This window comes from Abramis brama, assembly GCF_963993115.1.
Source record: "Abramis brama genome assembly, chromosome: 13".
Classification (NCBI taxonomy): Eukaryota; Metazoa; Chordata; class Actinopteri; order Cypriniformes; family Leuciscidae; genus Abramis; species Abramis brama.
In genome coordinates this window covers 8334778-8350950 of record NC_139975.1, presented here as the reverse complement: position 1 = coordinate 8350950, position 16173 = coordinate 8334778, and the positions used below count along the sequence as shown (strand labels likewise).

The 16173-nt window shown below is 38.0% G+C and overlaps 1 protein-coding gene across 3 annotated transcripts in view; it reads right to left on the bottom strand.

Annotated features, from left to right (window-relative positions):
• The window catches only part of ppp2r2ba (protein phosphatase 2, regulatory subunit B, beta a), a 57020-nt gene that overhangs the window by 2503 nt on the left and 38344 nt on the right, over positions 1 to 16173 (bottom strand). For all 3 annotated transcript variants that reach the window (XM_084132442.1, XM_084132441.1, XM_084132443.1), the window contains 6 exons: positions 8855 to 8952; positions 6973 to 7138; positions 6386 to 6498; positions 3137 to 3314; positions 2761 to 2925; positions 211 to 380 (listed from right to left, as the gene is read on the bottom strand). In XM_084132442.1, the coding sequence (XP_083988568.1) occupies positions 211 to 380; positions 2761 to 2925; positions 3137 to 3314; positions 6386 to 6498; positions 6973 to 7138; positions 8855 to 8952 (890 nt within the window). The remainder of the gene's footprint in view (positions 1 to 210; positions 381 to 2760; positions 2926 to 3136; positions 3315 to 6385; positions 6499 to 6972; positions 7139 to 8854; positions 8953 to 16173) is intronic.

Sequence of the window (16173 nt, the reverse complement as noted above, 5' to 3'; positions counted from 1 at the left end):
TGATCAGGGTTGGAGCTAAACTGTGCAGGACAGTGGCCCTCCAGGACCGAGTTTGAGAAACCCTGTTTTAGGAGCATACAAGCATATAGATGACCTCAAAGCTACCAGACATGGATTAAAAGCCAGAAAAGCCAAGTTTGACTTCATGGGGCCCTTAAAATTGTGCATTAGTCAATACTTTGTTAAATGCAATGAAATGAAGTGCCTTACCTGATAGGTTTCCAGTGGTTTGCTCTCCATGTTCAGATCCCAGACCTTTACTGTCAGGTAGTCACGTGTCATCAGGTACCGCCCACTGTGGCTAAATTTAACGTCCGAGATGGAGGAGATGATTTCAGAGAAAAAGGAACGATTGCTTGGGTCTTCTGGCTCCTCAAAAACTAGATGAGAATAATTGAGAAATAAAATAAAGAAACACTTTAAAACGAGGATAAAAACATATCCTGTCCACACTGAATATCCCATCTCGCTCAGAAATATGTCACATTAAAGAAGTAAAATAGATTGCGAGTGCTGTTTCATGTTGGCTTTAATAACAAGCGACTGGCCAAAGAAAGTTTTTCTGAATGAGTTTCACCAATTGCTGCATAACACATCATAAATCTGCCGGCTCGCCTGGGAAATAATACACCTGTCAGAGAAGAGAAACAGATATTTATCATCCACTATCGAGTATCCCCTCACTGTTTTGTTGACTTAGTTGTGGATTATCTTGTGATGTGTCGGCAGGCATCTACACAGCGGATGAAAAAACATGGGCAGAGGGGGAGGAAACAGATCAATGCTTGCGGGGATATTTGGACACTGGTGGACTGCAGGTGTTTGTCATGAGTGTGCCTTGTCACATTGTGAGCCTGTCCACCTGCAGTCTTGCTGGGTGTCATTCAGAGGGGGCTAATGAGTCCTCTGGGGAGTGATATGAGGGGATACGACCCTCCGCCCAGACTCGGAGCCCTGCTGGGCTTGGTTAGCATCCCCCGCCTGCCACCGCAGATTGATTTTTAAGAATATTCTCTGGGATGTCTGGAAGATTTATTAGTGTGGATGGAAGGAGCAGCACACACTATGCGATGGAGAAGGCATTGAGGAGGTCTTTCCTGAGGCAAACTGGCAGATCTGCCTGCTGTGAGGTCATGTACCAGGGAAAACATTGACAGATGTGTGTATAATTTAGGTCAGCGTGGTTCTGGAGATACAAACCAAGGCAGCTAAAACTCAAGCCCTCACAGTTGTTACCCCCTCCAGCAAATCTGGCCTTTTAAAATTCAGCAGCAGTATGTAAATGTCTATTCAACAGGATGCGAACGCATGGACCAGTAAGCACGTCGATAAAACTAAGGAAATGACCGAATTCTTTGAGCGGTGAGAAAACTATAAGCATTGCGATCTCCCCTTGAGCATTGATTTTTATGCCAAGCTTAAATGTCAATGCATTCAATCTGATCATCAAATGCACATGGATGTTTCCCACCTTAAACTGGAGACCCGAGCATCTATGACTTAAGAAATGGAAATCTGTCAATTTGTGGTTATCAATCCAGCCATGTGCAGCCAAAGGGGATGCCACTGTATACCATCAGTATAGGTTCATCAGTCTGCATTGTGTCCAATCCCCAAATGAAATTAGCCAGTTAAGCTCAAGGAGACGCAATCATATTAAAAATTAGCATAATCCTCACCTCCAACGCCCTCGCCCTAGGTGGAAGAGAGGCTAATCCCTGTCATGGCGTATGTACTGGCTGTGCTCTCCAGAGACAACAGTGTTTCTAGAGCTGTACTGCCCCATAAATATGTAAAACTACAATAAATGTTGGTAGAATGCAGTAAGCACTCATTTAAACTGGGACAAAAATGTCTGCAACGTGTTAAGGACCTCAGAGAAGCTTTAGTAGTGGTGTTTGCTGTTACCTACCAATTGGGGGTTTGTTCAAATCCCTCATCCTAAGTATTAAATGTAGGTGCATAACTCATTCCACACCATTTGTGTAAGAGACGTGAATGGTACTTTAAATCCTACAGTATGGTGATTAGATGTGTGCTACCGCTTTTCTAACCAATCAGCCCTTTCAGCAATCAGCAATCTCAATTGTCTACAAAGTCTGAGATTTCAATATGAACTCAAACATTTCTCATCAAATCCCATAATGCAAATTACCTGAGCTAAGCTATTCACGTTCATTTTATAAGTGTAAACTACTGTTCAAAAGTTTGGGGTTGGTAAGATTTTTAAAATCTCTTTTTTTAAGTCTCTTATGCTCACCAAGGCTGCATGTATTTGATCATAAACACAGTAATATTGTGAAATGTTATTACAATAGAATAACTCTTTTTCTATTTGAATATATTTTATAATGTAATTTAACTTCCATTTTATTACAGATATTTTGTGCCAAGGAACACATGGGATGGAAATGCTGCTTTATTCGCAAAATTTGGTGCATAAATTAAATTCGAAACTTTGGATGGAAACATAGGTAGTGTCACATGATCCTTCAGAAATCATTACAAAATGCTAATTGGTGCTCAAGAAACATTTTTTATCAATGTTGGAAACAGTTGTGCTGCTTAATCCCCCCCAAATATGTATCTTTTGTAACACTGTAAATGTTGTTGCTGTCACTTTTAATGCATCCTTGCTGAATAAAATTCTTAATTTCTTTAAAAAAATAAATCTTTCTGACCCCAAACTTTTGAATGATAGTGTATTTCAACAATTGTCTCTTTAATGTCTTTCTTCCCTTTAGGGTTGCACTGACTCACATTTCGAGTGGTTGTCACAGAGCGCTGCTGCCCTCATGTCACACAGACGTATGGAGCCTTTACTGCTACTGTAGACGAAGGTGTTGCACTGGTGTGGATGAAACTCTGCTGCCGTTATCACCTCCGTCAACTCCTCCATGTTTGCTGGCTTAATGTCTACAATGTCTGAAAAAGCAGCTCAGGAAAACTCACAGGTCTAGTAGTAGCAGCACAATAAATCATAAATAATAGTCATATGGGAAACCGGCAAATGGGGGAAAAGACCAATTTAGGTTGACAACTAAGCGGTTTACAATTGTGCTGGGCCTAGTCCTGAAGGTAAACTTTCTTTTTCAAAAACATGTTTCTGTCAGATTTAATGACATACAAAGGATACTGAAGCTTCTGTTTGTGATCTCCAGGTTCCACAGGTTGATCCTTAAGTCATCGGTGGACATGAAGGTCTCGTAGTCACTGTTGACAGAGATGGAGTTGATGTGGTACGTGTGCGCATTGGAAAACACTCTCCGGGGCATGGCCTCAACCATGAGGTCCATGGGCTGCAGTACTGGCACCTGAAGAAATGAAAAGAGACAAAGAAATGTCAGAATCTGCTGTAACAACTACAACAGCCACAACAAAGTCATCCTTTTTTCAAAGATTGTTGGTCATGTGACCACTAGTTGGTTTATCTTCTTGTATTTCATCAGCAAGAACTGGGACATAAATAATAAACCACAAGTCTATTTAAAGAACGCTGAATTGAACAGCAGGTCAGAACAGGGAGATAGTTTAGCTTATTTTAATATTCTAGTTTAAAAGACCCAATGAACCCAAGCTTTATGGATGTTTGCATTAGCTTTGAGGTCATATGCTAGCACACTCCAAATTTAACTTCATATGCACCAAAAACATTGACACATCTTGCACTATACAAATATTTGTTCTCTCTGGAAAGAGAATGTCCTACTTCCTTTACATAATAAATGAATTTGGCTACCATTTACTTCCTTTCCCAAACATCAGTTGCGAAGAAAGTGCCTGTATTTTATTAATTGTAAAAGTGTCATTGCTTTCATCCATAGTACAAGCCGTCAAGTATGATATTTGGGTCTGAAATGCAAACTAAAGGTTATTGACTACATACATTAACAGAGGAATGGAATCTTAACTCCTCAGACCATTTCATGGGGGTTTTAATAATTGGTACAACTGATTAAAAATGCATGATTAACCTTTTTTAGAGTTCTATTTTGCTCTCGCATCTAAGTGGGGCTAATGACCATTATGATGGTGCCCAATGTGCGTTTGGCATTTGTGAGCTGGAACCATCCGGCGGGACACATTTATAAGAGTCCACTGTATTGCACTTCCCGCTGTTAGCCGGTGCCCAGAACAGCACCAGCTCTCCACCCGCAGGTCCTAATTGCAGTATGCAGATGTGGGCTGTTTAACTGATGCTGATGTTTAGAGGCAGCATATGTCATCCCAAAAGAGAGTCACTTATTACCACATCACAGAAGCACCTCTGCCTTGAGTGAGACGCATTCAAGTCCTTAGCTCTGAAATTACCCTTCAGTTTTTTGAACCACTATTATAATGTTGCATTCAAATGCAGAGCTAAATGATTCTGTGGTAGCTTTTAGAGAGGAACGTGTATATCAGGATGGTTTGATTTAGCTGTGCACGCCTAAGTGCATAAATTAGCATTTCATGCGCTGTTTGTTTGACACGCTGACAGATTTATGTGTCATTCTTTTATTATTATTAGTCTCAGCATAACACGGCACATCCATGGACCACCCACGGTTTATTCGCTGACCATCTGATGCATATTTTCATGAGTAAGGGTTCAATGTCTTGGATTTGTCCACTAGTCAATGGATTTGCCAGGTTATCATCAACTCTTTGAAAGAGGAGGCACTTAAATCAGATGAGCAGAACCATTATGCCAGATAACAACACTTCAAGAAGCTTCAAGAACCGTATGTTCTTCAGTAGTTATTGAGCGGAAAAAAGAAATATACATTTTCATATTAATTGTATGTTTGTTTTAGCGATATAAGTAGATTAGATTGTTTAAATATAATATAAAAGTTTGCTAAATGGTTGAGAACCACCGCTTTGAAACAACATTAACTGTCAGTTAGATGACAGTGGGTGATTTTTAGCCAGAATAAGCTGGGAACATGCCATTAGTCATAAGTCTTGCGCTACAGGAATTTGTCCTTTTCTTTACGTATAAAATAACTGGGAATCTAAGGAGATCCCTCTGTATCTAATGTCTCCTGAGAGAAAATAACTTCCTGTGCCAAATTTAGCAGTCAGCCAGTAGTTCAAAGAGCAAACGCAGGAGAAAAGGAGAGAGTGAAAGACCATGGTAAAGATAATAAAACATGTTTATTATCTATCACTAAGATAGGCAGGGGGGTGGGGGGGATTGGCCAACACCTAGCTTTCCGTTTTTATGGCACAGACAGCATTAGTAGGTCAAATAGCACAAGAATCCATTTTGATTTGCTGTATTGTTATAAAAGGTCAGGTAACCGCTGGCTTTAAATGGCACGGCAGTCACACCGTGTATCACGTCACCTCATGGATTGTAGAAACCAGTCCACTGCGAACCTTAGGGGTAAAATCGCATACTGAGACAAGAGTAAGATCACAGCGTTGGCAATGGTGACTGCCAGAACACATGACATGTGCGTCTCATCCTTCCCCTCCTCCCTCACTACCGGAGCTCCATGATAAATCCGTCTCCGCATCTCCACCGCACATACATTTCACGGTCCAAATGGGATTGCCGCCCGCTCCATGCCATCACCCCGGTGTCAGGCTAATCTTCTGCCCGGACAGACAATGGTGGAGGAGTGGAGTGCTTTAATCCATTAGGCCATGGAGCAGAAAACAGACACCGCACCAAACATTAATGGCTACTCGGAGTCGCGCCCTCTTTGTATCTGTATTCAATTTTGAGGGATGAGTGGAGAACGAGCAGAGGGAGGAATGATTGTGAGCCCCTTCACTGCACATTATCATCTCTCTTTGTCCTTGCTGTTTGATTATGAATGAATGGCTTTTGGTCGCTGACGGCTCATCGTTTGTCAGCTTCATGTGAGAATTTGAGCGAAAAGCGTTAATGAGAACATGCACCAGAAGATTTATAATAAACCTCTGACTTCTTGGTACAGGATTCAGTGGATGATGAAATGTAACTGTTCAGCTATGTGCCATTCCAGCTAAAAACAAGATTCTACAAAAGCTAACTATAGATTTCATCATACATTACTGTCAGCTAAACTGCTGAAATACTTAGACATGGATTGTAGGAGTGCATCTTAAGAAACCTTTGAAGAACATGTCTGAGTCATGTTAAATTTTAAAATCAAAAGAAATAAATAAGAAATGATATCATGCTTAAAGACAATGAAGCCTATTTTAAAGACCATTCATATTTTCTGTATTGTGACGTAATTTTCATGACAACTAAGGACATTCTCATTACTGTAATGGATGAAATTTAAATTAATTATTTTCTTTATTTTTGTCAGAATCATCCTCAGGTGTTCTGACATATCTAATGAACAAATATAACACATTTTGAGTATCCATATTTTGCAGGTGGTGTTAATACAAGCATGCTGACCCGTAATGAGGTGATGGTGGACGGGTCTCTGATTCTTCCATCTTCATCCTTTAGGTTATATCCCTCCGGTCTCTTATCCCTCTCACTGATCTTCCACAGTTTCACAGTTTTATCTGAAAATAAACAGTTACACACAGCTTCAATATACCATTTGGAGGGAGCAAGACATGATAAAAGGAGGAGAGATTAAGAGAGAGAAGAAAATAAAAAGGTGGGCAGTGAGAAATTTAACAGTCTGTGGGACACAATCTGGCACATGGCTGGAAAATATCCAGCACCAACTGAGTATATAAACCGTAGCCATACCATCTGAACATGGGGAGATGTCTGATGTCATTGGAGGACTTTACAGTTCCTACTGTTCCAACAATCTTTCGTTGAAATGGCAGCGGCTATTATAATTAAATATTGTTGTTTGGACTTCACTGACTTTCAAATATCTTCTTTTGTGTTCCACACAAGAAAGTCAGTCATACAGGTTTGGAACAATGTGAGGATGAGTAAACGATAGCAAAACGTTTTATTTTGGGGGAACTATCCCTGTAACAGCATTATTTTTTTGCACTGAGATCTCAAACGTCACTCACCATTGGTGGAGAGCAGGAAGTAGGCAGCGTTCTGCTGAGGCAGCCAGCGTATCTTATTGATCTTCTCCTCGATCTCTAAACTCTTCAGGTAGTCAAACTCCGGCTCGTGACTCTGAAACGTGCTGTAAACATTATACTCCCCACGTCTGTGAGGCTGGTTCTTGCTCTGTGGGTGAGAAGAGAGAGATTTCATCTATCTAGGTGGTTTGTTCAGTTGCAAAGACCAACATAGCTCATTACTATCATTTGTTTTGTTATGGTAATATAGGTATTAAATATGGGAGGAGATCTGCAGTACTCTGCAAATTCTTAACAGAAAACATAAACTAACTAATTAGCTGAAAATATATAATAAATGAACTCGGAAGAGACACAGGATTTGGAACTTTGTTAATAATGAGCATTGAGATTAATGGAAATCTACAGGGCTTTCCGCCTGTGAATATCACATAATGTGCTGCTGATTCTGTTAACATTAATTGCAGGTTTCCTGGTCACAGTTGGACTATTACATTTAATGCATTCGCAATCAATGACAGCATGGAAATAAGGAAGTTTTCACAATGGGAACCATCAAAATCAATAATTGTGAAAACCACTCATGCAGTTAAATTAAAGTAAACAGAGAACAGTCCCTCTCTAGAGAGGGTTATAACAATCTATCCGTGTGTGTGTGTGTGCTAGCGTTTTGGGCATGTTCGTATGTGTCTGGATTTGCTGATAGCATGCCATCTATTCTACAGGCAGAATAAACTGAACTGAAAAGAAAAGCCCTCCTTCAGTGTTGAGGAGTATCTAATAGTTGTGACAGTAGTTTAGTAATGACTGTTTTCCAATAACAAGCTACTTTTTCCAATGAGTACCACTGTACCTCGACCAAACATTAATTTGCTCTTTTAATGTCTCATTGTATTGTGCATACAGCTTTACGTAACCTAAACGACTAACCCTCTCAGTGAATCTGGTTCATTTGGACAGTTTATTTGAATGAATAAATAGAAGTTTCACTGATTTGGCATTTTAGGCCTTTTAGAGCTAAATATTTACAATGAATAGCTAAATCAACAACCTCCTATACTAGTTTAGGATGAATTTAATGCTGATTTTTAGTAATAGAAAAATATGCACATACAGTATAGATATAAGTGTATCTCTTGACCTGTATTAAACCATAGTTAAATGAATCTGTTATATACTGCTGTATGTTTTTTGTTATAACTGAATTTATGTGTCATTTATTTTTTTGTATTTTTGTCTAGTTGTGTATATAGTAGTATATATCTGTTCAAGTTTGATGCTGTCATCCTAATTAAGGTTTTTCAAAAAATTCAAATTGTTTTTGTCCTAAAAATACAACAATGTAATTATTTATATGAAAATATATAGTTCTCTTGTTTCCAAACAGGTTTGGTTATGACTTCCAATATATGGAGAAAAAAAAAAATCTCAATATCTTCTTTTTTGTTCCACATAAGAAAGAAAGTCATACAGGTTTGGTGACGAAATCTTCATTTTTGGGTGAACTATCCCTTTAAGTTGCTTCAGTGTGCTTAGTTCCTTATTGTTAGTAGCTTGTAGTGTATCTACTCTCTAATTCTAAAGAAGCTTCCCCAAAACTGTTTGCTGTTTAATGAATAAACACGTGACGAAAGCTTCACGTCTGAGCATGTGCACCTGAGGTTTATCGAGACCTCACCTGTGTTACCATTGTGTGTCTATTGAAACCTTGCTCAAAGCCACAGGAAGTTGTGTTACAGGGTGCGACCCTGTGGTTTTTGCTCACACGGTAAGAGAAGTACAGATTAGATTGACCTGCTGAGTGCCATCCTTTTTTTTACAGGAATGACTGCATGATGTGAAAGATTTCATGGTTTCGTCTTACCTCTTGCTCCCTTTGGAAAACCACAACTCTTCCTCCCTTGTCTCCCGTGGCCAAGAGCTCTCCAGTAGAGTTGAACTCCACAGTAGAGATGATGTCAGCTGCAACACAACACAAGAGAGCCTTTATGTATACAAGACTTACCACTCTTTACAACGGATAATGTACAGTGAGCTGGTCATTATCATAAAATTAACCACAATGATTGATCTTGTATGTCACTTAAGGAGTTTATTTGGTGATTAATGACTGGCTCTATACGTTAAACCACTTATTTACACAGCTCCATGAAATATTGATTTGAGAGTAAACTATTTTATTATGCAAGAAGAAAGAGACCATGGAGTCATATAAAACATCTAGGAAATTGGTTTTCTAAAACATTCTTAGTTTTCTAAAACATATTTAACCACAGAATGCTGCAAATGATGAATCAGAATCAAGTAAGAGAGCTGAGTAATGAGTTAATATGCACAAAGCCCACACTCTAATTATAAGTCTTCGAACAACACGCGTAATATGCAATTGTATTTACTTTTGACGTGTTGCAATTGGTCACAAGAGACATTAAAAATTAAAAACCAATGACATGTTTGGCATCATTGTCATCAAGATGTGCACATCTTGACACGCCATATGGATGAAACAACATGGATTGTGAAAAGTGCTGTACAACTAAAAATGACTTATCTGGACTTGAATGTCAATGAGATTTGAGAACTGCAATGAAGGAAAAGATTATCGATTTCTAACATCATAAATATGTCTTTTTTCTTCACACTAAGCTATTATTCTGCTAAACCTCATACGTGGAAAAAAGAAAGTCACACAGGTCTGGTGTGAGTAAATAATTTTTTTGGGGAACTATTCCATTAAAATAATGCAGGGTTGCCAGAAGAATATCAATTCATAGTAGAGTTTTTCTTAGGTCTACACTATTCTTATAAAAAGATGGTATTAGGAATATGAAATATTCAGATATCCGGGCTATTGTGTTCTGCAATATCAAAATACAATAAATGATAAGCTCTGTCGATTTTATTAATCACAGCAGAATTAAAAGGTACAGTGGTTAGCAATCATGAAATGCATTGGTTGCAAAATACATGCGATTAGTCGAAAAACAGCAATTAGTCCTCCATCTAAATTCGCATATGTTAAATCCACATGTGTTAAATCTGCATATGTTAAATGCCTGCCTCTCTTAACAATTTTAAGCTGTCGATACCGACTTCAAGAAATGCGTTGTGTTCTAGTGGCACACATTTGTGAGAAAAAGGTTAAAAGAGACTTAGGAAAAGTACTGAATTTTTTGTGCTTCCAAATACATAAAATAATCCTCAAAAATCATGTTTAGCAGAAGATTAAATACTTCTGGAATCCCTGCATCAGACGAAATGGCTAGAAAAAAAATTCCATGCACTTAAACAGATAAAGAGAGCAAGAGCTGTCGTTCCCACAGCATGAAGAGCTCAGAGATCTCAGAAATCTCCACCCCACAGAGAGCCTACGCTCCCCTCCTCCGACTACCCTTCCTTCCATTCATTATCATCTGACACAGAAATACACAACATCCTTCACGTTCAACACTAAATCCACGGGATTCACCGCCGAGGACAGAAACTGCCTCATAATTTACATACGACAGGATTAACTCGAGACATCTAATAAATCAGTTTCTAGAAAGATTGATTTTAATGCTGGTACACAGAGAAAGATAAGCAAGTCTTTCATCTTTTCTAGGCATACAATTCAAAATGAGCGATTTTGTGATGGATTGTCTTCAACCAAATGTTTCTGAACATCTTAGGTTACTATTCACATCTGTAGGAGGGTTTCCTACCTTTCAGAAATCTTCTTTTATCTTCCTCTAAAAGATGCATTTGTTTGAAGGGTGATGAGCTCAAAACAGTAGATTACGTGGCTTGATTATTCTGTATCGTTCTGCAAGCAGACATTGCTTTCGTAGATGTTGCGTCTTTAGTGCCATCCGTTAATAATGAAAGACGAAGGGGTCGAGATGTAACAAGTAGGAAAGCATGCTTCAATTTTTTTTTTTTTTTTTTTTTAGAACCCACACACCCTCAATGAATTTATCGCTTGCTGAATTGAAAACGGGAGGAAGTGGTTGCCATGGAGACCCCTTCCATTACTGTTGTGCTACATTTGACTGGAAGACTTTGCTGTGTGTGTTAAACAGCCTGAATGCGTGGCTTACAGCGTCTGATGCCGGTCAATGGCACAGTGGGGGAGAGACTGAGAAAATTAAGTCTATTTTTGAACATGGCTGCTGAAATACTGCTGAAACCGTCCTGAAGTATTGCACAAATAGCTGCAGAACACTGTGATTTATTCACAATGGCACATTCTTTCTATATTTCTATGCTTATTTTGGTTTATTTTGTCTATTTTTATTTCATTTTAATCATTTTATTGTATGATATGGATGGATACCCTAGTGAAAAATAAACATATAAATAAATGTAATAAATAAATGTACATATTTATGTACTTAAATACCCTGCAATTGTACTTTTGGTATACTAAATTAAAGCTAAATTAATGCACTTTAGTTATCCAGAAATAGGCAGACAGACAGACAGACGGACGGACGGACGGACGGACGGACGGACGGATGGACGGATGGATGGATGGACGGACGGATGGATGGATAGATTATTATTATAAAATGTATTGGACAGTGTAATGTTGCATTGTTAATCTATAACTGCATGAATATGTTTTCTCTTCAGTTTTAGTACGCTTTACAGTGGCGTCATATGGGAAAGGCGTCAGGAAAATCTTGCTGTCCTAAATGACGATGATGAAGGACTCCGACTGGGAGGATTCGGACATGGTGAGACTGTTATTTCTCAGGCACGTTACTAAATGAATGCTGCATTAATAGTCTAATAGTCGGCATACAGATATGTCATTCCCTTAAGAAAATAAAGCAGATATTCAACGTCTAAGCCCATTGATCTGGATGCTGCATTTCTTATCTTTGTTTGCACAGAAAGAGACTATGAAACCCCCTGCTTCTTGAGGGAGGGCGAGTTGAAGTCATTACAGTCAGAATAAATTGTATTCATTTACTAATTATCTTGCTGTTCTTTGTTTCTCAACAGTGAGCGGCTGTAAAAAAGACTCGACAAAGCGCCCTGAAAAGAGTTGGATGTTGCATAAGGTAATGATACAGAAGTAGCTCTGGGATACAGCAACATTTGATCAATCGTTGAGGAGCACCTGACCGTACACTCTCTGCCTGGCAATAACACAGGCCTTTCTCATTATAAACACATTAGCACACTGCAGTCTGAGACAGGGAGAAAACTGATGACAATGTTTTAATGAGTTTGCTCAATTACAGACATGCTTATTTCTCATCTTACTCTCAAGGATAAATGAGACAGCAGAGAAGGCAAGGGAAATAGAGGAAGACAACAGACAGAGATGGGGGGGGGTCCTATATTATCAAAGTGTTGACTTAGAAGGGAGAGTGATTTCATGAAAGCAATTTCAAGGCCCTGTGGTCCAGCATTCCCTTGCGTGAAACTGTTTGACAAGAAATATCCAGATAAAGAGTATTTCACTATTTGATATCCCTGTTTAACTTGATTCAGTGGCTCTGAAGAACACTAGGGATGTGGATGAATGAAAACATTTACTCTAACTAATGTACATTTAACACAAAAAAGTATAAAAAGATATATTTTTCTTGAGGAAAATGAAGCCTATTTTAGAGTCATTAGGTATTGCATTGTGATATTATTTTCATGACAAACTCTCATTACCATAATATAAAAAATAACTAATTGTAAACTAATAGAAGTACTGTTAATTTATGCTGATTTAAAGTGAATTTTAATATATATATATATATATATATATATATATATATATATATATATAACATTTCTATAAAATTCTAAATCATTTCTTGTTTCTGTCCTTTAGGGTTTTTTATGGCTTTTATGTTGTTTGCGTTGTGAACTTCAGAGGGAATCATATTTGACTATTTTGAATGTCTTTATATAAGCTGCCTATGACAAATAAAGTGGGCAGTGGATTACCGAGTGCAGTTAATAAATCCTGCGGGCACCGATGTCTGCAACAGCAAGGTCAAAGGTCAGGGTCTCATATACCCAAAGTGCTTCTGGGAAAGAACAGATCTCTCTCGTGCTGTAATTTGCAGCCGCTCTCATTACTCACACACCATAAAGTGGGTTACCGTGCCAACCTGTCTAATCCCAGCAGCCCCAACAGCTCTGGAACATATATGATCATGGCTTCCCCATCACAAAGGCATCATGGGAAATATCAAAAATATAATGTTCACAATGGCATATTAGCATACTATTTAAGCAGTATGTAGCCTATAATGTGCACAGTATGTACATTTTCTTTTTTAACATTAACCACAATTTTTAAAATTTAACATTTTAACACTGTTTTGACTGATTGATTAAAATGCCACAAATTATATTGGATTATATGAAATTAAATGAAAATTGGATTACAAATGCAAAATAAGCCAAGATGTCACTCGCTGAATTAAAAATGTCACAACAATGCAGCAAACTACTGTCTGAAATTATACATGCATACTATTTCACATACTATTTTCAATAAAAAAAAGTAAGCTGTATGCAGTATATTGCAGTATGCTGTAAGCAGCTTCCATTTCAAATCCAAACACAGTCGGGTTATAATGTCCTGCTGTTTAAAGCATGCCAAGAACATCCACAGAACAAAGTCTAATATAGTCACACTTAGCTTATATTGATCTACAAATTGATTTTCTTTGCCTTCGCACAGGCAAAATGAGAATGAGATCAAGTTGATGCACCATATCAAGACGTTAAATGCCACTATGCAGTGAAAGAGGACAGTGGGTCAACAAAGATCTGTAGGAAAAACAGCAAGTGGAATGTGTTTTAAAGTATAGCTTCTACCGCCAGCCCTCACAAACAGTCTAGATCTCATTGAGGTTTCAGCATGGCACAGCTGTCTGCAACATAAGAGAGAGGCTGGTTCATGGAAAAGTAGGTCAGTCTGAGTCTAGTGAGCCCGTCTCCGGCTACAGAACATCCAGTCATTTCCAAAAGACAAAATCAATGCTTGTTTTGAAGTTAAGCCAAAATGAAATTATTTTGTGTAAAGCCTGTGTGGAGGCATGTCTGCGTGGAATCTGCAATTATCACAGGACCTGATAGAGCACTGTGCTGTAATGCACAGTTGTACGTTCGGCATTGTCTGCGAGATTAAAGCCCTTTCGCTGAGTTCAGCGTCTCAACGGATCAGCCCGAAAGAGAAGATTACAGCTGCCTTAACCTATCAGAAGTGTTTAACATCTATTCAGAATGATAGATTGGTTAGGTGCGCAACAAAATTGTATGAGATAGATTAAACGGCTCGTACAGCCAAAAATGAAAATTGTCTTCAATTAATAACCTTCAAAAGAGCAATATGAACATCTCATAAGAAGAAAGCCATTTCAATTAAATGAAAACAGACTGATGGCATCAGACTCAACTGGAATAAAAGTATTCCACTAATAGACAGACCCACATTTAAGTAAATATAAATAAATAAAAATTCACATATATATATATAAATATATATATAAACTGGGTAGACACCAGAATACACCAGGTTTCGCCATATATATATATATATGGTTTGGATTCAGAACTCTTAATATTTAAAAAGATGTTTAGAATTTTTTGTTATTAGTAAGTATAAATAAAATCTACACTACCGTTCAAAAGTTTGGGTTCATTTTTTAAAATAAATGAATACTTAAGACTTATTAATTCCTTGGTGAGCATAAGAGACTTCAGCATGAAAACATGCACAAATCTTACCGACCCCAAACTTTTGAACGGTAGTGTATATAAAAATAAAGTATATAGTTTTATAAATTAAATCATATTATTATGAATTCATGTAATCATTGATTTTCATTCATGTTTTTGGTTTTATGTAAGGAGGAAAGTCATACAAAATTGATAATCATTGAGGGCATGTTAAAAAAATTACATAATTTTCATTTTTGCATGTACTATTTCTTTATATTTCTGCTGCATTGTTCAACATGCACACTGAACTTCCCAGGCAAATTAAAGTTCGGTATGCAAGACTAGTCAAGTGTGCCCAGATCTGCCTTTATAATTAAATGTTCATGGATCTGTGTCTAGAAAATTCCCTATATTCCCTGTCCATGCACTGTTGCCTTGTTATTTAGACTATAGATTTGACTGCTGGCCAAAGATGTGTAGAATGTTCCCAACAGGGTTCTGTTGTAAAAAAGCAATCGTATACCGTACAGTCATAATCACTTACATTCAATTAATAGCAGAGAGTAAACACAGGCAGTTTTTGATGTACCTTCTTTTTCTTTTGATTGTTCAACATGAAAATCAATTCATATTGATTGATGAATCTATACTTTACAGCCAGAATAGCAAACAAAACAACATGCAGTACACTGTGCCTGCTGTTTTGTTAACGTGCCTGGATTGCATCGACTTGCTTTAAGTCAATGTCTGGCGGTTTCAAAGCCAGTGTAATAAAGGCTTGCCTTTGGCCCGCTGCTAAATGATGCAGGTCTGGACCAATTTCACCAGACATGGGCATGATTTGAGCTGGTTATAATAAGCTTGACCACCTGCTGATCGACAACAATGTCAATGACTCTCTGATACACACAGTCATAGCACTGCCTGCATCCAACCACAGCAGAGACTGCGCCCAAAAAAAAAAAAAAAAGCTAATTAACCTTATTTCTTGGAAAAATGCCCTGTGGAAATGGGAGAGAGGTGGCGTAGGCCTCCGGGGAATGGGAGGGGTGGGTGAATATGTGTTGTGCGTGTGTCGGAGAGAAAGGCCGCATGTAGGGGGTTGAACTTCAAGCGGAGGAAACTGGTTTGAATTTCACACGTCATTAACAGATACATAATTTAACTACAGATGTGGAGAACTGAAGCTATAGGACACCACGGAGACCATAAGAAAAGAGACAGACTGCGTGTGTTTATAGTACCACATTTACATTTAGTGCTTCTTTCCTTATTGCCAGGATACTAAAAAGGAGTACATTGGGATAGTAAAATTTAAAAGGATAAATTAGCTCTGGCCCAAAACCTAGTGAGCGGACTACAGTCTCTTACGCTCACCAAGGCTGCATTTATTTGATATAAAGTACAGTAAAAACAGTAATAATGTGAAATATTACAGTTTAAAATGTTGGTGCTCAAGAAACATTTCTTATTATAATCATTATCAATATTAAAACGTTCTTTTTTTTTTCTTCTTTTTTT